A 23977-nucleotide genomic window follows, 5' to 3' on the forward strand; every position below is an offset into this window, starting at 1 on the left:
TACTCTGATTCATCAAAATCCGAATAGACTTCTTGATCCGTTGGAGCTCTAAATTCTGACGGCAATAGAAAAGCCATCTAAATATTAGCCAATGGTTGCCCCCTATCGGCTGTTTGCTGCTATGCCACACTTGAGGCAATCCATGATTACCTGAATTCCCAATTTCAAACCTTCGTTCTAGCAATGTCTGAAGAAAGGACAATTCCAATGTGATTCAACTTGTTTTCTTTTATACCTCTTTTTTTCCTGCTGATGCTGGTACTCTTGTTCTTCTAACCAACGCTGATAATCCTTTTTCCTTCTGTCGCTGCCATTTATTCAACAAAATTTGAGACGTAAAACATAACCTTGTTGTCCCATCCCTTGATGTTTCTCCTTGCTCATATCGGCTCTTTTGTTGGTCACGACGCCTTCTAACCTCTCTATATTCATCAACCGATATTTGCATCTCAGGATCGACTGTTCTAGTTTCTTTTGATCTAACTGATGTTAGGACTTTATTCTTCCCTTTGAGCAACCTAGCATCAACCATGTTCTGATCTCTGGGGAAAGGATTATCATCAACTTTCATCTTTTGAGGCGTATCAAATTTGAGCCTTCCTTGCTGAATATCCCTCTGTATATGTTGCTAGAAAACTCTGCACTCATTAGTGGAACGAGAAGTGGCGTTGTGAAATTTGCAAAACTTCTTGTTCTTCAAATGATCAGGGGGCAACATAACATGATTATCGGGCAACTTGATTTGTCCCTTCTCGAGGAAGAAATTGAAGAGCTTGTCTGATTTTATAATGTCGAAATCGTAGCTCTCTTCGACTCCTCTTCCCTAAGGATTTGACACCATTACTGTCTTCTTACCCTAGTTCCATTTGGCCACAGCAACCTCTTCTTCTTCATCGTCCTCATAGTCGTCATCGACTGAATATGGATTATAGGCTTTGGCTATTGTGGTACTTTTCTGGAATCGGGTATCTCTACGTATACTCTGGAATTGGCTATTGAGCGTTGCCACTCGTTGAGCCAACTGACCCAAGTTGTCAAATTCTTGTCCCAACAGCTTCTCTCTCCATGTTGGCAACATTCCTTGAACAGCCAAAACAACCAGCTGATCATCAGTTAAGCTTAGTGAGAAGCACAAATTTTTGGTTTCTCGGAACCTCTGAAGAAACTCGGTGCCCAATTCATTTGTTCTCTGCCTTATAGTTGTCAAATCGGTAGTCTTCTTTTCTTCTGTCCTAGTGTAGAAATATGTATAGAATTTCTTCTCTAGGTCGGCCCAATTGGCAATGAAGTTAACTGGCAGCGATGAAAACTAAGTGAAGGCTAGTCCTGACAGAGACAAGGAGAAGAAACAAACTCGATGAGCCTCTTCAATGGATGCTTCACCCAACTATGTAAGATACTGATTGACATGTTCTATTGTGCTTGTACTATCTTGGCCAGTGAACTTAGCAAACTCCGGGAGCCTGTAATTCACCGGAAGAAAGACCAAGTCATACCATTCTGGATATAGATGTTTGTACGAGAAGATCTGCCCTTTTGGCTTCAAACCGAACTAATTCTTCATCATCTTGGTCACTCTAAGCAACAACTCATCAGCATTTGAATTTGAATCTCTCTGCAATTGCTAACCCATCTGTGGATTAAAATTTCAAGTACCTTGATACCTCGGATTTGAAATCATGTGAAGGGTGTTGTAATCTATACCATAATGATACCCTTGTAGAATCTCTATCTGTTGGGTCCTTTGGTGGTTTGCTGCTTGAAGTCTCTGGTTGTAGATGTTAGGATCTATATCTCTACAAATCTTTTGAACTGATGGCGCTATTCTTTGAGCTGACGATGGTATCTGGCCTGATGTACCAAAATTGACCATTTGATTCCAAACTTGCCCGTTAGCTGTTGCACATGTTGTTCTAACGATCTAGAATTATACTGTATCTGATTAGTAGTAGCACCTTGAACTTGCTTAGATGAGCTCTGAACTACCTGGACATCATCATTACTAGCTGGTGCTATTTCTTGATGGCTAGTACCGGCTTGATTAGTCCCCTGAGTCGACGGATGTAGAATGTTGTAATAAGCCGACCCAACCTAATCAACTAGAAACCCATGAAACACCTCTTTCATGGTGTTGTAGAATGTGTTCAAGAAAACTTCATTATTATTTGACATGGTATCATGAATAGACTTGTTTACAGCCTCTGCGAAGAAATGCCTATCTTTAGCTTCATCTACATCGGTCTGTCCATGCAATAGAACTCTTGGTAGTGGATATTTCTTAACAATTGTATTGTCATGTTTCTTAGTGTAGGACAACAAACACTTGTTCTAAAATTCTTTTATAGCTTTGCTGATGACATCTTTATCTCCATTAGGTAGGTCTTCATAAGACACCATAAGGATTCATTGTTATTGTAAGCCGCCATGACGATTGTGGTGTCCCACTGAGCGTGCCAAAACGTGTGTCGGCACGAAAATGTGTCGGCACACAGCAAGCCAGAAGGATCTGCTTGATGGAGCTGGAGATCCGCTTGTCTTCAACGCAAGGATAACCGATCCTGCATATTCCTCCTGAGACGGGAAAAATGACTAAATAACTGAACGCACAGAAATCGGCTGTTACGGACTGTAACGCTCATGGGTAGTGTGCTGTTAGGTGTGGTACACACTTGCTAAATCTAGCACTAGGTAGCTCCTAAAAAACCCTTAGATCCATTGGAGCAAACTTCATTCACGTATGATCGAGAGTTGAAAGTGAATGGAGGGTCAAATACTGATCGGACGCTGGCTCCGGAGTGACCGGACGCTGGCACAGAGTTCGGTCAGTTCATTTGATCAAGGTGAAATCGTCTGGTGCGACCGGACGCTGAAAGGTGAAGTGATCGGACGCTGAGTCCCAGCGTCCGGTCGACTCTAGTAAGGTTCCAGAGAGGGAAAATCACGACACGACGTGTCCGGTCACAACTTAAACACTGGAGTTCGGGGAGAATTGACCAGAGCGTCCGGTCAACATGACAGGAGTGTCCGGTCACCCCGTAGAGGCATATAACGGTTCATTTTTCAGCCATGGTTATAAATACTTCCTCCATTCGTGTGTGGGGGTACTTTTGCTCATTCCAACAGCTGAGAAACACCTTTGAGAGTGCCAAGAAGAGCAAGGTCCTAGTGAGGTGATTGAGATTTGAGAATCCCAAAGAGAGCCCTCATTAGTGAAAGCAAGAGTAGCAAAGTGTGCATCTACCCTTCTCATTAGGCTTGTCGTGGTCAAGTGAGAGTTTGTGCTTGTTACTCTTGGTGATCGCCATCACCTAGACGACTTGGTGGTGATTGGGAGTTTGGTGATCATTCGATGGAGCTTGTGGATGACCCAACCCAAGTTGTGAGCGGTTGTGGGTGATTCGCCGCGACGGAGTGTCAAAGAATCAACCCGTAGAGAGCACTTGATCCTTGCGCGGATCAAGGAGGAGCTACACCCTTGCGCGGGTGCTCCAACGAGGACTAGTGGGGAGTGACTTCTCTCCGATACCTCGGCAAAACATCACCGCGTTCCTCCTTCTCTCTTTACTTTGAGCAATTCAATTCTTGTCATTTACATTCATAGGATTGCCATGCTAGAGTAGAATTGGAACATAGGTTGCTAAACTTTTATGCGATAGATCAATAGAAATATTTTCTAGGCACAAGGGGTTAATTGGGCTAACAGTAGGACTTAATTATTGCAAAGAAATTTAGAATTAGCCTAATTCACCCCCCCCTCTTGGGCATCTTGATCTTTTCAAAAGCAAACGACGGACTAAAAGTATATGAGGCCGATCTAAATCGATCTCGACCGGGTAGAATGATGTTGCTGCAAAATAATGACAATAAGAACATCAGCAAGATCGGTAACTTAATGAATCTACCCGAAGGACGCCACCCCCAGGTAGAGCCAATAACTTACCTTAATCTAATTCGAGCAGTGGAGATCGACCGGATCGATGCAGCCGTACTTGAACTAGAAAGACTCGATAACTAGCTTATAATAGAGTTCACAGTGGAGGTCGACCGGATCAATGTAGCCGTACAAACAAAGTATAAGCCATGACAGTACTTATAGACAAGCTGGAGGTCGGCAGGACCGATGCAGCCCTGCTCGCTGAAGAACTCGCCGAGACCTACTCTACTCTTACTACTAAGGGTTGGCCGGAGCCAAAAAAAGGTAAATTGTATTTGATTGATTGAATGTCCTCTTTACAATAGCCGGGGTCCAATATTTATACGCGGAGCCCAAGCATGAATCCTACTTAAGTACGACTCATTACAATCTTTGGTATAGAATAAAACATTCCTAATTAAGATAACTTGGACCCTAATATTTTTCTTTTTGTAGAGTCCGGCATGTTTCCCCCGACGCCAACCGTAGCTCATTATCGTTATCTGCCGACGTCATTCGAAGAGAGCCGATTCCGGTGTCGCATCTGAATCAGCTGACATCGATCCTCATGCAATCGATTCCTTGATTGACACAATCTTGGAAGCTTTGAGTTCCCGCGTTTTTGTTCCCAAATTTTGGTGTAAACAATAGACATTCCATTTTTTATTTATGAAGTAATGTGATTTTCTTTATTACTATAGGATAACAAAAGTTCAGCTTGTTGACCAAAATGCTCAAAATTCATTTGCTTAATCATTTCATACACCCATCCAAGCATCTACACTCTTTCCAGAGCTCATTCAAAGCTCCCACAAATTAGCTTCAAGGTTCTATCCTAGCAATCCTAGGCCAGTTGTGAAGGTCTGTGCTATTTTAAAGTTTTAAACTTTTAATATGCAACATCTTGGAGGGTGCAAATTTCATATACTACGGCAGTATTCCTCGTGCAATATCTGCCTTCTCTACAATAAAGGAATTTATGTTGTGCAAGCCAGGGCCCACCTATATATCCCAAGACATAATTTTTTTCAAAACTTCCTATTGGTAACAGGATTTTTTTTGTTTGCCTGCTGCCTGAAACAATGGTCACAAATTTGATCTTATGCAAGGCCTCAACTAAAAATCTGTAACATGCTTATATGGCTACTTGACCAATGTCCAACATAAACTGACCTATCTGTTCTTGTAAAAGTTAGGGCAACCTAAGAAAGTTACTGATATTGATTCATGAAGGGAAATTATATATTTTATAAACGGAGGTCTCAAAATGGGATACTATACATATAGGAAAGCTCTTAATTGAATATCACGTGCTTTATTGGATCACTTGTTTTAACAAAAACAATGTAATGAAACATCACACCATACCTTCATTGAATTAATAGGATGCCATAGAGAGGTAGAGTGCACTTGTAAGACCTCCATCCAGCTAAAGCAGGCTTCAAATGACTTTCTGAAGATATTTCAATAGGGCGGGGGACAGTAACTATAGTAGTCATTTCAACCAATTGTCTCTCAATGCATTTGTAAGTGAAGACGCCTCTGTACATACGTGCATCTAGTCCAAATCATTGAACGAAAACGCATTTGTACATGAACAACAATAATAAGCATTGTGTATCCCATATTGGGATTTTGATAGTTAGGAGTTAAATATATGTGCATTTAGTCCATATCATTGAACCAAAACACCTCTGTACATGAACAACAATAAGGAATCCCATATTTGCCAATAAAAATTGGCTTCAAAAGCTAATGGATTGAACTTTGAAACAATGGGATTTGTCTATTTGCAACCCATTTTGCACAAATTCAGCAAGCTCCCTTGCAATTTAAAGAATCCTAATCTCAAAACATGTGTCTTATTGAGGTCGAAATCCACGAAAAGAAGAGCGAGAGAATGTACCGTTGCCACTTCCTAGCATCTGTTCAAACGTTTGTGTGCTGCAAGGATATGGCACCACCCGAAAAGACATGGCCGACAGGCCAAAATTCAGTGTGACCGTGACTCTGTGGATGGCCTTTCATCATGGCAAATGGACTGAAAAATTATTGTGTGGTAATGAATCAAAGGACAAAATTTTGCATCAGAAAAAGAAAGCCTACACATGCAAATTAACAAGTGTCTGCTGGAGAGAGCCAAATTTTGTAGGCATTTCATCGAGCATGTTGTGCTCAAGGTTGCTAGCAGCTGCTGGTGCGCTGCATATCGCCTGTTGGGGAGGGAGCACAGGGGCGTTGGGGAGCTGTGCCAGCGCCATCACTGGTTGCCTTCTTTCTCGCGGCAGCGACGCTCGCCTTCTTCCCCACAATGGCGACTTGCCTCCCTGCGTTGAGGACGAGGAGAGGAGGTGGGCCGAGCTCGAGCATCTCCTCACCGTGCGACGGTGCGAGTGGGAGCAGGGAAGCGGAGGGCTCCCATGCTAGGTGGGGCACAGCCTCGCGCCCTCGCCGCATCGCCTTGGTTGTCTGTGCTCGCGTAGCCTTGCCGGTGCGCCGCACCTGCGCAGGACTGGACACTGAGCTGAGAGACGGAGAGAGTTCGAGAGATTTCGGGTTTGGATGGAACACGCAGAGACCCGAACCGATCCCGCATCGAACGGCTGATATCTCGAATTGGCTCGATCCAACGGTGAGCGGGTGAACGGGCGACGTGGGCCGATCCTCTGGCCCATTTTGTGGTGCTAATTGTGCTGCTTGACACGTGACCTAATATGATACAAGATACTAACATGGTATAGGATTCGTCAAGTAAAAGATGAGAGGAGGAAGGGGAAGGGCACGCCGGTGTCACCCTGTTTGGAAAAAAGAACACCCAGGGGAGGGCCTACTGGTATTCAAGGGTATTGAGTTGGATACCTAAATTTTATAACAAAAATTTCATATATATATACTATATACATACAAGTCTGTATATTAAAAAAAATACAGCGACCTGAATACCTATACTGCAAATCATCCCAAAATAACATGTTTCTACTCGTTTTGGTCCCCCACCCTAAGGCCCAATGAGGCCCAGCGGCTCATATGCACAGGCCACAGCTTGCAGGAGTCAGGACACTGTGATGCCTGCTCCTAGCTTCCATCCCCCATGCGCATCCACGGTCACGGACATCGTACTCGCCGTCGTTCTTGACTTTGTGTTTTCTTTTCCCCAACCCTAGCTTCGAGTGGTGGGCGGTGGCGGCGGCACAGGCGCACCATCATCGACACACTGTGCACGACGGACTCAGGGGCAAGGCAGTCGCGAGGCGCTACCAGGGAGCGCGTCGGTGCCGGCGGGAGGGACTTGGCCGACACCGATAGTGTAACACCCCAAAATACGTTCTATGTGTCGGGAAGCGTAAAGTGGCAAACAGTTCACAATATTTTTTTATACATAGCTAGGATGGATGATCAAATATCATAGATGCATAGAGCTCGTCGAATGATTTCTGCTTGACTACTTCTATGCGTCGTTTGGAGTTCGGATCATGAAGATATAGATTTCACAAGGATGTAAGGAGGAAAAAATGTAGCCAGGGCCGTGCTTTTCCCTATGTCTTTTCCCATCCATTCCCCACAAAAACTAGTTCCTTCATACCTTTAGCCGCCGCCGCTCGTATGCACGGGAGAAACAGAAGATGGAGAAGAGAGTAGAGGGTGGAGAATTAGGATTTGACCGCCGCCGAATCCGTTCATCCTTCTTGATGGTAAGGCATCTTCTTCTCTTTGCGCTTTGTCCTCAATTCCATACTTTCCCCTGTTGTTCGTGATAGCGATGACGCTTGTGGAGTAGATCGAATCGACGAAATGTGTAGCGGCGAGAATCGCTATGAGAGAGAAGGGACATAGAAGAGCAATCTTTGTGCTTCTTCATCTTTCTTTGTTGTGGGGGTAAGATTTTGCTTTTCTCCACTGTTTTTCATTGGAATTCATGCTATGTTTTACTGAATTTCATCGATTAGTTGACGTGTTAGGGTTATAATCTCGAAATTGAGCCCTGCGGTTTTTTCTGATTGTGTAGTCGTGGGCTTGGTGCTGTTTATGGCTGTTTTTTTGTATCTAAACATCATATACAAATTATTTTTAAGTATTAGACTTTAGTATCTTTCTTTTGGCATAAAGATCACCTTTGTAGCCCTTATGGTTTAAGAGATATGATCGTTGTTTGTTGATGCATTTGTGTTGTGAGAATTCAGGACAATAATAGATCCATTCGGTTTTACGATACCTTAAGTCCTTAATCTCGTGAAGTGATCTACATAAAAATTGTAGCAAATTTCTTCATCTCTCAATATTGGTAAGGAGCATAAATGTTAGATCAATACATCATCTGTTATGCATGTTTGATTCAGCTGTTGATTTTCTGTTGTCAGAAAAGTTTAGTTAAATTTTTAGCTTGTTATGGCTATCTTACAGTCCTTAAAATCTAAAAGTTATAACACAAAAGTTATAGAATTTCCTTTATCCTTTAGCTCGTAAAATTTCAAGATTTTGGATCTATAGTTTAGGAGTTATGTTTTTTTGTGTGAATGTTGCTGTTTCAAGGATGTTCTGAACAGTAGTAGTTTGATTCAGTTTTTGATGATGTTAAAGGTCAAACTAGTTTCTGAAATGAATACCCAAGTTGTAGAGGTTTTCGGTATCTTTCCAACTGTGTATAATACACTGCTATATCTGAAATATAACTTTAGATGTATGCATTTGAAGTGAGTTGTTAGTTTCTGCTGGCAGATTCTGTGTTTGATATTACTACCTTGATTAGGATATCTTGATGATTTTAACTGGAAGTGTGTACAGAAGAAAAGTTATGTATAAACAATTATCCATGATTTGTTAAAGTTTAATAATTTTTGGGTAAGTTTTTTAGTAGATATCAATATTCTACCAATGTCTATTACAATTCACGGTAGATTTCAATGACTGAGTTCAACCAAAGGTTATGCATGCTTAAGTTCATAATAAAAATAGTGTGTCTTTATGAAACTTATATGTAATTTCCTAATCTTTAATTGTTAAAGATCATATATGTTGAAACAGTGTATCTCCAATTATGTATGTTTTAGTTGCCTATTGTTGTTCTGTCATCAGAAAACTTCAGTTAGTTTGCAGCCTTGTTTTATGTATCTTAGGCTCTTCGAACTCCAAAAGTTATAACATGAAAGTTGTAGATCATGCTGTTTTCTATTTTGAGAAAGTTTCACATTTTTTGGTTGAGTGATTTGTCTGTAGTAAAAATGTGAAGCAGAGATGCTGGTGTTGATTGTTTGTGTGGTTGTTATTTTGAGGAAAATGATGGCATAGGACATAGAAGTGATCTTTGTGTTATTTGTCTATGCTTTTATGAGTATATTTGCTGAGGTGATGGTGCTTGAACAGGTGGTGTGCCTTTGGATCATTCTTGGCTCACGTGTTTGATCTTCAGTGAAGGCAAGTAAACGTAGCAGTGGTTGCTACAGCTTGACTTGTTGTTTATTCTACCTACACTTTATCATAACATTAATTGAACCAATATGATATACCTAATTATGAGTTCACTTAACTTCTAAAGTAATTTTATTTGATTTCTATCGCTGAATCTTTTGTCCTATGTCTATCATCATGAGGTAAGTGGTGTATGTTTATTAGTGTGGATGAATATGGCAGATGAGCGAAGTATACTTGCAGTTGCATCATGTGCATTCTTGTTATGAGCATGTGCATCGAGCCATGTCAGTGAGACAATCATATAACTATTCTAGAGTGCTCTTGAGATAGATCGGTGAGAAAGTTATATGACTATTCCGGAGTGCTCTTGTGGATTATGTTGCCACTTGCTGGCCGCAACCGTACCGGTACAGCATCGATCGTACGTTGCCTGAGGAGGGGTATGATGTAGCTTCATACCTTGTTGGGTATGGACATGCATATGCATTGCATTTGCACTATTTGAGGTTTATTCTTATATATTAAGCATTAATGTTGGTATAAAGTGGATATGTGGAGTATTGTTTTATTCATATGTGGAGGTGGTTTATTTATTTTATCATGTCCTTAACTTCTTTATGGAAAATTTTGTTAAATTAATAATCTTATCATGGACCTTTTATTTATTATTGTGACATGGATTCTTCTATGATTAAATGATGTCTAATTAAATTATAGTTTGAATGACATGTTCAGGCAGTTTACTTGCTGAGATTTATTCTCACCCTCGTTATTTTCCCAGGTAATTGATTTGGATGCTTTGCTTGAAGGGAGAGAACTAGCGGCACATCTTCACTGTTTCACCCACATTTAGAGATAATAACGATGTTTTTTGGCTTGCTGTAATAAACTTAGTTTGTCAATTACAAAAACACTTTGTGGTTCAATAAAATCATTGTGATCAAATCTTACCTTAATCATAGTTTTGTTTTTATTGTTGCTTCTGTGTGTTTTCTTTGATGATGGGTTTTGTTGCCGGGCGCTTGGGGTGCTACAGATAGCGACAGGGACGGTTAGGGTTGGGCGTCGGGTGGACGGCCGACGGTGGAGGACGGTAACCGGCAACATGCAGCAGCGACTAGTGAGGCGCATGTCTGAGACTCTGACTCGACGCCCGAGCGATTGACCAAGCGATCGAATTTCAAATTTAGTGTTCCTCTAATGTCTCTTGGCTTGGCTTCCGAATTTCCTATTCATTGTTAGGGATAGCAATTTGTGAATCGCTTAGCCTGAGTTTGTCCTCAAGTTACATAGTCTAGTCTCCTGATTTAATTTCAGATCCATCCTAAGTATGAAGAGAAAAATAGTGTGATACTACATATGTTAGCCTTTTGGTCGTGAAAAAAACTAGCCTGAGCTTCTGTGACATTATATATGTCAAATATTAACCTTCTAGTGGCAAAATTTTTGTAGTACCTCCGTATATTTTGAATACCCAATTCTAAAATCCTTAGCCCACCTTTGAGAACACCATGTTTTTTTAATGTCCTGGTATGGGATGGAGCATTCTGTCAAGTGCCTTTCATCTTTGACAATAAAACCTAGGTTGGAGTGTTCATAACTTAGTTCAAGAGTTTGGCAAAATTGTTGCCTATCCCTAGCCAGCTGGCTGCGTCTGGCGTTCTGGCCTCTGCCCGAACTGCCAAGCTGCACGATATGACGACACGGCAAAAAATACAAGATATGCGCCGCTCTTCTCCATGCCATCATATGTGCCATCTCAGCTTCTCATGCTCACACGGTGGGTTCGGTAGTAAGCTTCCTCGATGGGTCTCCGACTCCGCTATGGGCTCCTGCACCCTCACTGCCTCACATGGTGCCTCGCCCCGTGCTACCGACTTCCTCGAGGAGTCGAGGCTCTGGCTGTGGGCTGCTGGCTACTGCACTATGTTGTATGAAGGCGGCGATGATGTTGTTGTAGGCTGTCGGAAGGACAGAAGCAGACAGGATGTGAATGAAGCTGACTCTTGATTTTTTTCTTGTATAGATTGAACGTGCGGTTGAGATATCATGGGGACGAGGTTCTCTATCTTCCATCACACTCAAGATAACTATCGATTTGGTGGAGAGCGACACATCGATCATCGCTTTAGATCACAAAGACCCGAACTCTGCAACCTTAGTACCATGTCTCCTCTGGTTATCAACTGTGTCACAATTCGGTTGACCTTGCCAAGAAGGCTAATCCCTGCTGTGAATCAAAGAACACAAATAAGAACAAGATAAAACACAACTCTAACAAAGTGATAATTTGCGAATGTATGATTAAGATCTCAACGTGGGGTTATTTCACAAACCGATAACGGTGATTGTTCGAAGACATATTGATCTAAAGCAAAACTGAAACCCTAATGTGAGTAGCGGCTATTGATTATAAGATCTAAGGGTCGTCACCCTCCTGGATGCACCCCCTAACGGGCTCCAAGACAATACACGGTCCAACGGAACAAAAGACGGTAACGCAATAGCCTAATAGATTCTTAATGTTGACTTGTTTCGATGATTTCTGTTGCCTCCAATAGAATTTGGACCTCAAACCAAAGCCATTGGTTAGCTTATGAAATTATCTTTCCATCCATCTATGGATCGTCGAAAACATAGTTCAAATGCTTCCTGGACGTCCATTTTACTGCAGGCTGGTCCTGAAGGCCGAGACTGACTTGAACTCAAGTTGGACAAGGGCTGCAGCTTGGCTTGGACGCCCTTGCTGGCATCCTAAGGAGGTGCCCAATGAGGAGGACATCCAAGGGCTTCTTTGGTGTGTTCTCCATCTCCTTGGGACATGCTTCAACATGTGTCAGGGTCCCAAGGGTGAATATTAGGCCATGATGACGACAAATCTCTTGGCTGAAATAGCGATAACTTGTCATGATGGTTTGGAGGCCTTGCAAACATGATCTTGAGGTGAACCAGATCCATTTTAAAGCTTATCAAATAAGCTCTCTATCAAGTGCTCAAGGACCTCAAACTCACTCCGGATGGAGTTATGGCCTTCTAATAGAGTATTGTCAGGCCATCAACGAACTGAAAGTTCTACTTGGATGGACTTGCACTTTGAGATTGGTCTTATTCATGACATATCCATTCTCTATCATCATCACCGTTGTTCCTAAGCATGAAAAGAAAAAATAGAAAGAAAAAGAAAAAAAGAAAAGAAAATAAAGAAATGAGACGAATAAGAAAAAGGAAAAAAAACTAACATACCTGCTATCCCTCCGCTCCCGCGCTGGCGCGCTGCTATCCCGCTCCCACGCGATGTTCTGCGCGTCGTTCGGCGGAAGCATCGGGTCTAATCGTTCAGACCCGATGATTTTCGGACATATCCTTCTCTAAGCGCTACAATTTTTTTACACAAATCACGTTTGTAAGGAGGAATAAAACGATCATGCATTGCTTCTTTTAGTCTATCCCATGATCTAGGCTGTAGGTGCAAATTAGCTAATTCTCAGATTTTAGCAAAAACCTTGAATTCACTGGTAGCGTGTTTCACTCTATGTATGTTAGGAACTAGGTGGGAATTAAATTTTTGTTCTATAGCCATCTTCCAATCAAAATATTCTTCTCCATCATAAGATCCAACAAAGGATGGTATGTTAAATTTACCTCTCATACCTTGATGATTATAGTCTATATGTGATGGCTGATTGTTCTTCATTCGGTCCATCCTTGCAAACTTCTGGTTCATAATTTCCTACAATTCACTCTTAAACAGAAACTCGTTGTTCGATATTGTTAGAAATCAAAAGAAATCTCTATGTGTCGGTGGAAACACACTCTCACATGTATTACCAAGCTCTTACTAGTGTTCTTGCCAAAGCAAAGCAGTGGGCGGTACAACCGACGGCTGGTTCGTAATATCTATGAGGGCATGACACCGACATTACAAGGATCTTTTTCTGTAGTGATTTGAAGTATTTATGTGGAGCTTGGGAGGCTTAAAATATGTAACAAGGAATATGAATAATTTAATTCAGAAATTACAAAATTAAAAAGTAGTCCTAAGTTAGTCTCTGTCTTTGGCCTAAACTCGTCTTAGACCTAATTCAAGCAAGCAACAATATAACTTAGCACATGGACATAAAAGGATGCAAGCACTTCTGATTATTTTTATTTTTTCTTTGGTGTGGCTCTTTTTTTTTTTTTGCAACTTTGCCTCTCTCTTTTTTTTTTGCTTGTGCGGCTTTTTTTCTCTTTTTTTTTGCGTGTCTTACTTTTTTTTTCTCAATCACAGAAGAGTGCCGCAATAACGTGTGTTTACCTTGTAGTCTGACACGTTTTCAGAAAGAAAACCAACCTTTCTTTTCTTTTTTTATCTACTAGAGAGAACGCACACGAGAGTTGGACTACAAAAATCTTAAGTACCAGAACGCTATCCTATCCACATGGAAAACCAGCGTCTAGGAAATCTAAGATGCCAAATTAATCTGATGTGCCGATTAACTTGCTTTCTTCACAAGTTTTTTATTGATTACTTTTTTTAATACGAGTAAGGGTGGCACAAGTAATAGAACAAAACGATACAGTTGCACTAACCAAAACTCCATAAAGAGATTAGATCAGGACTCGATCAAACCAACAAATACGATAACACAGCAAGGGACGACGGTTCAAGAAAGCAAACTAAAATAAAAAAATGCAGTGGCACAATGGGTGATGGGACGAGGGAAAATCAATGACAAACACAAATATTTTTGTGGGGTAATTTTCTGGATTTATGGGATGAAGGAGAACACAACTAATCTAGGGTAAATACGAACCTAATGGTGTACCTAAGCTCTGATTACCACTTGATAGGGTGGGGTTCCCGATCTTACATCAGGTTCAAGATAACTATCGATTTGGTGGAGAGCGACACACCGATCCGGCTTCAAATCACAAAGCCCCGAACCCTGCAACCTTAGTACCACGTCTCCTCTAGTTATCAACCGTGTCACAATCCAATTGGCCTCGCTAAGAAGGCTAATCCCTGCTGCAAATCGAAGAACACAAGCAAAAACAAGATAAAATGCAACTCAAGTAAAGTGACATTTTGCTGATGTATGATTAAGATCTCAACGTGACGTTTCACAAGTAGATAACGGCGACTGGTCGAAGACATATTGATCTAAAGCAAAATCCAAACCATAATGTGGATGGCGGCTACTGATTATAAGGTCTAAGGGTCGTCACCCCCTGGACACGCTCCGCAACGGGCTCTAAGACGATACATGGCTCAACAGACCAAAAGACGGTGACGCAGCACCCTAACAGATTTTGAATGCCGACTTCTTTCGACAATTTCCGTTGACTCTGATAGAATTTGGACCTCAAACCAAATCCATTGGCTAGATTATGAAATTAGCTTTCCAACTATATGTGTATCATCAAAAATAGAGTCCGGATGCTTTTTGAGCGTCCATTTTACTGCAGACTAGTCCTGGAGGCCGAGGCAGACTTGAACTCAAGTTGCACTAGGCCTCCGGCTTGGCTTGGACGCCCTTGCTGGCAGGCTAAGGAGGTGACTGAAAGGTCCTAATATGGCTAGAGGGAGGGTGAATAGCCTATTTAAAAAATCTACAAGATCACTAGAGCAATTGATTAGTATGACAAATGACGTAATGCAATTTTGCTTTAGCTCTACAAGGGTTGTAAACCACCTATCCCAACAATTCTAGTTGCTATAATCACTAGGCACGCACAAGAGCTAAGTCACCACTCACTAAGAGCTCTCAACAAGGCTACACTAAAGAGCTCCACTAGATGAAACTAAGCTACAAAACAAGCTCTCAAAACTAGCTACACTAAAGAGCTTGTTGCAACTAGTTTGCAAGAAAGTAATGGAGTGAGTAGGGTGATTATACCGCCACGTCGAGGAATGAACCAATCACAATATAATGACAATCAATCATTGGGAGAAATCCAATCACACAAGAGACACAAGATTTTTCTCCCGAGGTTCATGTGCTTGCCGGCACGCTAGTCCCCATTGTGTCGACCAACACTTGGTGGTTCGGCGGCTAAGAGGTGTTGTACGAACCTCGTCCAACAATTGGATACCGCAAGAACCTACCCATAAGTGAGGTAACTCAATGACACGAGCAATTTACTAGAGCTACCTTACGGCTCTTCGCCGGGGAAGGTGCAAGACCACACACAATCATCGAAGCCGGCCATGAACAATCACCAACACAGGCCAAAGCTCCTCTGCTGCTCCAAGACGTCTAGATGGCGGCAACCACCAAGAGATACAAGAAATCCGCAGCCACAATGATCCCTAAGTGCCACTAGATGCAATCACTCAAGCAAATATACTTGGTATCACTCCTAATCTCACTATGATGAAGAATCAATGATGGAGATGAGTGGGAGGTGTTTGCCTAGGCTCACAAGGATGTCAAGTATGTCAAAGTGCCAAGAGAGTGAGCCCTAAGCCAGCCAAACACTATTTATAGAGCCCCTCAAACGAATAGAGCTGTTAGGGTCAAGTGAGGGGGCTCTACGCACTGACCGGACGTGCTGGTCGGTTTGACCGGACACAACCTCTCTAGTGTCTGGTCGCTAGATCGCCACCATGTGTCCTCGCTTTGAACGTGCATCGTTAGATCCCAACGGTCAAGTACCGAGCACGCGATCACTTAAGTCATGACCGGACGCGCTGCTTGCGCCACCTGACGCACGCCCGGGCCGAGTCCGATCATTTCTAGAGACGATCCAGAGCCGGATTTTACTGACCGGACACGTCAGGTCAAGTGTGACCGGACACATCGGTGCGTCAGTTCTTCTCTATGCTCACTCGCGAAGCATACGTCAGTGTACGTTCTCAATGCCTTATGCAGGCCCTATGCGTCTGGTTCCAAACACTGTTTAGGGTCCGGTCGTGAAGTCGCCCTGCTCCTTCTCTGGAACCACTGACCGAACGCTGGTCCAGCATCCAATCCTGGTGTCCGATCGCTTCTGCACCTTCTCGGCCAACCACCTCGCCAGCCGCTATAAATGACCGAACGCACAAGTCCACCCGACTGCATCGTCCGGTTCTGGACTTTCTTCTCCTTTTCTTTTTCTAAGTCCACAACCACTTTGCCCTTACTTCCAAGTTGCTAACCACAAAGTGTAGAACTTGTGTGCACATGTGTTAGCATTTTTCAACGCATTTTACAAGGGTCAAAGTTAGCACACTAGGTTCCTAAATGCATATGCAAAAATAATATCACCTAGTGGCACTCGATAACCGCTTAGCCAAAGATTTCCCCTCTTTATAGTACGGCTATCGATCATAAATGTGATCACACTCTCTACAGTGTCTTGATCACCAAAATCAAAACCCTAAGCAATACCTTTGCCTAGATCTCCATAGGGTTTTGTTTTTCTCTTTCTTCTTTTCCAAGTTTAGCACTTGATCATCTTTTGGTCATCACCATCTACCATGATCATCATCTAGCTCTACCACTTGGCTTGGGACCACCTTATCGAATTCACACACTTAGATCAAAGGTTAGTCCTAGGTTTCATCAATTATCTAAAACCAAACTAGGGCTTTCAATCTCCCCCTTTTTGGTAATTGATGACAACCTATTTACAAAGATATTCAATGAAATCTTTTTAGATTCATATTGCTTTCCCAAGCATATTACCATGTGTAAAGGTTTTGGACAAGTTTCATCAACCCAAATTGGTAGTATTAGCTCCCCCTACATATGTGCTAAGAGTATAGATTTGAAGCTTGCACATATGCATGGATTGGAAGTTTGGGAGAGTAATTGCTACTAAATGATGCTAAGGTGTAAAGAATGGACCTTTGAAGCGTGATACCAATCGAAGTTGCCATTTGAACACCATCCTTAGCACCATGGTTTGCTAGATACCACTTGAGAAGCAAATACAAACTAGATACCTCATGAGATCAACATTAGAAGCAAGGTTCTAGTACCACTTATAAAAGATCAAGGAATATCTAGCTATCCTATGCATGCTAGTTTTTATTTCATAAATCATTTTCTACAATCTAGCATACACCACATAAGCATGAATATGGAATTTAAAAACTTGTGCCATGCAAGCAAACATATGTAATACACATAAAAATGCAACATACAAGTTCATCAGCTTGCTCCCCCTACTTGTGTGCTTTAAATTTTAATTGATCCCCTTACAATATCATTTGTTTGCTCCCCTATCTTACTATATTTGTGAATTTCTCTCCCCCTTTGTCAACAATTAGCACAAAAGGTGAGCTCAAATTTTAGATAGGTTGAGGTGAAACCGTGCTAAGTGAGGATCATTTTCTCAAATTGGATCAATCTAGATTACTTGCAAAAGATATTTAACTTTGTTTGATCCAAGGACAAGCTTCTTCACACCTCCAAATAAGAGTTATCTTGTACCATGTTGAGTTAAACACTTATAGCTCATTTTCTAGATCAAACACTAGGTTTATAAGCCCACAAACATGTTATATGCTACCACTAGATCATATCAAGCATACAAGCAATAGTGGCACCATACAAGCATCAAATTCATTTGATTTTCATGAATAAGCCTAAGACATGTGAGGAATGACTAGATGCACTAAACAAGTCCTTAGCAATGGATGAATGACATGTCAATCAATTTTACCTTACTTTGCTCGAAGGAGAGGCATGTCATATAATGGGGGTGCATCAACACATATTTGAGAAGTTAAGTATGTTTAATTCATTCCTTAGCTTGCAAAACCTCTTCTCATCAAGTGGTTTGGTGAAGATATCGGCAAGTTGATCATCGGTGCCCACACTCTCAATGCAAATGTTCCCTTTTTGTTGGTGATCTCTTATGAAGTGATGGCGGACATCTATGTGCTTTGTTCTTGAATGTTTAACCGGGTCATTGGTGAGCTTCACGGCACTCTCATTGTCACAAAGCAATGACACTTGTTTGAACTTGATTCCAAAATCATTCAAAGTAGCGTTCATCCAAAGTAATTGAGTACAACAACTATTAGCCAAAATGTACTCCGCTTCGGTGGTTGAAAGTGCTACACTATTTTGCTTCTTTGATGACCAAGACATAAGTGATCTTCCTAATAATCGACATGTGCCCAATGTGCTCTTTCTCTCAACTTTGCATCCCGCATAATCGGAGTCCGAATATCCAATCAACTCAAATCTTGCTCCTTTGGGATATCATAATCCAACATTTTGTGTATGCTTCAAGTACCTCAATATTCTTTTGGTTGCCTTCAACTGACTCTCTCTTGGTGAGGCTTGAAATCTAGCACACATGCATACACTAAACATCACATCTGGCCTTGATGCGGTCACATAGAGTAGGCTTCCAATCATAAACCAATACATCTTTTGATCCACCACGTTGTCATTAGCATCACTATCCAAGTTTTCATTTGTCCCCATTGGTGTACTAATAGCTTTAGCATCATCCATTCGAAACTTCTTGAGCATGTCTTTGATGTACTTGCCTTGACTCACAAATGTGCCATTCTTCATTTGCTTGATTTGAAGACCAAGGAAGTAACTAAGCTCTTCAATCATGGACATCTCAAACTCACTTGCCATCATCTTTCCAAACTTCTCACAAAAATCTTGATTGGTTGATCCAAATATGATATCATCAATATAGATTTGCAACACAAACAAGTCCTTACCAATTTTCTTGGTGAAGAGAGTGGTGTCAACCTTGCTCATAATGAATCCCTTAGAGAGTAGGAAATCCCTCAATCTCTCATACCATGCTCTAGGTGCTTGCTTCAATCCATATAAAGCCTTTGTGATAGAAGGTTCGCACTGCTCGGCGAAGGTTCACGCTGCTTGGCGACGGTTCATGCTGCTCGACAACTGCTCACAACTGTTCGACAACTCATCATGGTGGTCGGACCATGAGTTTGACTGCTCGGCTTTGTTCGCACCTGTTCGGACAAGCTCAAGACGGTGTTGCACAACGGGTACAAGGCGCTCGGGGACTAGCTATGGGGGGTACGACCTCGGATACCCACAACAGACCACATGGGCTGTGCCCCTAGGGGCGGCCTAGCCCATAAGACAAAGCATTGCGGGGCATGACACTGCTCGGTGCCTCCCACAAGACATCGAGAAGATATCCTGAAGATACTACGAGATCTATTAGGATACGTATGATCCCATGATTCCTGTAATCTGTTATTAGTTTCTGGTTATCTCTCAGATCTAACCAACTTGTAACCCTACCCCCAGACTATATAAGGCGGGCAGGGACCCCCTCCAAACACAAGCAATATCATACGACAGCCAATACAATCCAACAGACTACAGGAGTAGGGTATTATGTCATACTGACGGCCTAAACCTGTCTAACTCATGTGTCTCTATTGCCTTCTTGTTCTTGATTACATGCCTCTCTACCGATCAATCTACCTTCGTGGGATACCCCTTAGAGGACTGTCGATGATATTCTATCGACAGTTGGCACGCTAGGTAGGGGTGTGTGTGCTATTTCTATATCGAACAAGATGGTACATTCTGTAGGCTCCTCGTCCCTCCCATAGCTCAGCCAAATCTTCATAGTCGGATTGATCTCGTGGATCATCAACGCTGATGGAGTCAGAGAGCACCTTGAGCCGGTGCAGATTGATTCTGCGCCAAACACCCCAGCACCTATGACTGCATATCCGATCTTAAAACCACCTCCTTGGTCGCCCTCATCGACAACTCACCACCCATTTCCTCGCTACCAGAGGAGGCGGATCAACAATGACGATCTGATCACATCCGTTGATCAGGTTGGTCTAAAGCTCGCCGATTGCCTCACCATCACCGAATCAGCTCTGGACACACTGGTTCAACGCCGATCACCCTTTGATCCAGGTCTATTGGAGGCTACTCGGGAAACTCTAGGGGTTATGACCCTACCCTTCTGGTTCACCAACATCACCGCCACCTACCAAGATGCCCTAAGGGGAAAATTCGCTGACCAGGTTGGAGATGTCCATCCTCTCGCTGACCAGATTGCAGACCAGCCTCCGCCAGCCGTCAACATGTTGCACGTCGTCCGACGCCCCACAGCATCCCTCCAAAACCATTCTGGAGGAGAATCCAGACTTCGAGCCCCAAGGCTCTACAGAAACCATCGCCGAAACTACCACCGAACTACTTCCTCTCCCTCCTTTCCGTGGTGGTGCAATCTTCAACGTCAGCGTCAACAGCCCCCCACAGGAAGGGGAAACCGAGGAGGATCGTGCTGCTTATGTCAATAGGAATGTCAACCATGCGCAGCACCGACCAAATGAGGTTGCCCTTGCAATGGCCGAGGCTCAGCTTGACTCGCAAGGAAGGCCACTCCAACACAACCTCGACGATGAGTTTGTTCGTGTTAACGACCACGACCTCTACAAGACTCCAAGCACCAATCTGGCAGTGGTCGCCAACGAGCTCGCCTGGCTCCTGCAAACACCAGAGGCCGCTAAGGTCGCTGCCATGCTTAAAGCAGCGCACTGTCAGGTCAATGAGATCCACCAGGATCAGAGACCTTCATACTCCACAACCTTGATTCGCCGATCAGCCACGCCGAGATCTGATCGCCGCCCAAGTCGCTTCACCGACCAGCACCACGACGACAGGCAACCCCTCCAGGGTGGAGCTAGGGACAACCACATTGAACATCACCGCCAACACCACTAGGAGGTCGACCAGGATGTTCGAGTGCACCTCAACAATCTCTAAGATGCACAATGACGTATCGACGAACACCGCTTCGGTCGCCATGAAGAAGAAATACGCCGCCGCCAGGAGTATGAGCAAGAGTACGGTAACCCAGACTCAGCTCTCGAGCCGCTCAACAATGCTAATGCTGCAGATCACGATGCCAACAACCCCGAAGGGCCCCCAATGTTCATGAGGGCGCTCCAAACACTTCAGTGTCCCTATGGTTTCAAAATCACCAAGGTCGAGCCCTACGAGGGAAGGATGAACCCAACACAATGGCTATAGGCTTACACCACTACTGTCTGCGCCGCTGGAGAAGACACCAGTGTCATGGCGAACTATCTTTCCATCATGCTCACGTCAACCGCCATGAACTGGTTCACAAGCCTCGCCCCAGATTCCATCGAATCCTAGGAAGAGCTAAAGAAGGTCTTCACCAACAACTACATGGCTACGTGCACTCGGCCGGGCACCAAGCATGATCTGAACTGCATCTACCAAAAGCCATCCAAGCTCCTCTGTGCTACATTAGACGCTTTTCCGAGATGAGGAATTCTATTCCCAACATCACGAAAGCTGAGGTCATCACCGCCTTCATTCGAGGACTCCATCACCATGAGCTTCGCTTGAAGTTCTACCATAAGCCACCCATAGGGATTGGCGAGATGATCATGACTGCCAACCAGTACGCCGACGTCGAGGAAGCCGAGGTGCGCTTCAATGAGGATGCGGGCACTCATCGCCCAACTCACTACAGTGATGACTGCCCCAACGACCGATGCCACAACGACTTCCATTATGACGACTGCAGTTACCATCAGGACAGCGACCGTGATCGGCCAGAAGGATCCAAGTCTGGTCAAAATCACCGCCGCCGACCAGACCATATCATCATTGCTGTTAACGAGCCTTGAGCCAAGCGCAACTATGACAAGCAGTACAAGAAGATCCTCGATGGCCCGTTCCCTCTCCACAAGAATGCCAAGCATAAGATGACGGACTGCCTTGGCTTGGCTAAGGAGTTCTAGGACAAAAAGCCAGACGACGACACCAACGATGGAGCCAGAGGTCGCCGACCACCTAGGGGCAATAACAATGCCTTCTAGGATCAGGACAAGGTGGTTGCCACCATCTTTGGGGGCCTCACCTCCACCGAGAGCTAAAGAGAATGAAAGCTCGCCGCTAGGCAGGTGCTCGCCGTCACTACAAAAGATGTTGCCGCCAACCCTAGCTATTGCCCTTGGTCCAAGGTCCCCATCACCTTCAGCAGGGCCGACCAGTGGGCAGATATCCCTTACACAGGGAGTTTCCCCCTCATCCTTGATGCAACCGTCCAGAAAGTGCTTTTTAGAAAAGTGCTCATCGACGGTGGGAGTGCTCTGAACCTCCTCTTCGCTGAAGCCCTAAAAGAGTTGGGCCTTGGGATAACAGATCTCACACCCTCAGACTCCTCCTTCTAGGGTGTGGTACCTGGTAGGACATCCAAACCGCTTGTAGAGATCACCCTACCATTACAGTCCGGCATGGCAAGCAACTACCGTGTCGAGCACATTAACTTCTATGTCGCCGACTTCAACACCGCCTACCACACCATACTTGGTCGGCCAGCTCTGGCCAAGTTCATGGTTGTACCACACTACGCTTATCTGGTGCTGATGATGCCTTCACCTACAGGAGTCCTGGCCCTCTGGGCCAACCTGTCCATCACCTACGCCTATGAGACAGAGAGTCTCGCCCTCGCCGAAGCCACCGACCTCTCCATCCAGATGGCTAGTGTGGTCACCAACGCCAAGACAATGCACGTCGACGACCTAGAGATCCCATCACTGGAGCCTCCATGCACCTCCGCCAAGACCAAGGAAACAAAGGAAGTCAGCCTCGACCTCGACGACCCCTCCATGATAGTGAAGATTGGGGCTCACCTCGACCCCAAATAGGAAAGCGTGCTCGTCTCCTTCCTATGTGCTAACGCCGATGTGTTTGCTTGGAAACCTGCAGACATGCTGGGGGTACCATGGGAGAAGATCGAGCACTCCTTGAATGTCTCGTCGACCGCTAAACCGATCAAGCAGAAACTCCAATGATTCATGCTAGACAAGAAGGAGGCTATTAGGGTAGAAATAAAATGGCTCCTAGTTGCTGGATTCATAAAAGAAGTGTATTATCCTAAGTGGTTAGCAAACTCTGTTCTCGTTCAAAAAAAGAATAAAGAATGGAGAATGTGTGTTGATTACACTGATCTTAACAAACACTGCCCTAAGGACCCCTTCGGTCTGCCTTGGATAGATGAGGATATAGACTCCACCGTCGGCTGTGAACTGCTCTCCTTCTCGACTGTTACTCCGGCTATCACCAGATCTCCCTCAAGGAAGAAGACCAGATCAAGACGTCGTTCATCACGCCTTTCGGTGCATACTGCTACACCACCATGTCCTTCGGACTCAAGAACGTCGAGGCAACATACCAAAGGGCCATCTAGATGTGCCTCGATCAACAGATCGCCCACAACGTCGAAGCTTACATCGACGATGTGGTCATCAAGTCCAAGACCATCGATGATCTTATCACCAACCTCGAAGAAACGTTCGCCAACCTAAAAAGGTATCGATGGAAGCTGAACCCTTCAAAGTGCATCTTTGGAGTTCCATTCGGTATATTGTTGGGCTACATCGTCAGCGCCCGTGGCATCGAGCCCAACCCTGAGAAGGTCTCCGCCATCACCAACATGAAACGACCAACATGCATCAAGGATATACATAAGCTTATAGGCTACATGGTTGCTCTCAGCCGCTTTATATCGCGCCTTGGTGAAAAGGGACTACCTTTCTTCAAACTCCTCAAGGCCTCTGAGCATTTTTCTAGGTCAGAGGAGGCAGATACCGCTTTTGAGTAGCTCAAGTTGTTTCTGACAAAGCCTCCAATCATGTTGGTGCCTTGACCAGATGAAACTCTACTGATCTACATCGCC

At 43.8% G+C, this 23977-nt stretch overlaps 1 protein-coding gene across 1 annotated transcript; it reads left to right on the top strand.

Moving 5' to 3' along the window:
* Positions 1-22532: 22532 nt before the first annotated feature.
* On the top strand, positions 22533-22946 carry LOC136488958 (uncharacterized). The gene has a single exon (XM_066485724.1). The coding sequence runs from the start codon at positions 22533-22535 to the stop codon at positions 22944-22946; it is 414 nt and encodes a 137-aa protein (XP_066341821.1).
* Positions 22947-23977: the final 1031 nt, after the last annotated feature.

The sequence above is a fragment of the Miscanthus floridulus genome, chromosome 10 (genome assembly GCF_019320115.1).
Source record: "Miscanthus floridulus cultivar M001 chromosome 10, ASM1932011v1, whole genome shotgun sequence".
In the NCBI taxonomy this organism is placed as follows: Eukaryota; Viridiplantae; Streptophyta; class Magnoliopsida; order Poales; family Poaceae; genus Miscanthus; species Miscanthus floridulus.

Coding starts and splice junctions, on each gene's coding strand:
- LOC136488958 (XM_066485724.1), top strand. CDS start 22,533: ATGGCAAGCAACTACCGTGTCGAGCACATTAACTTCTATGTCGCCGAC.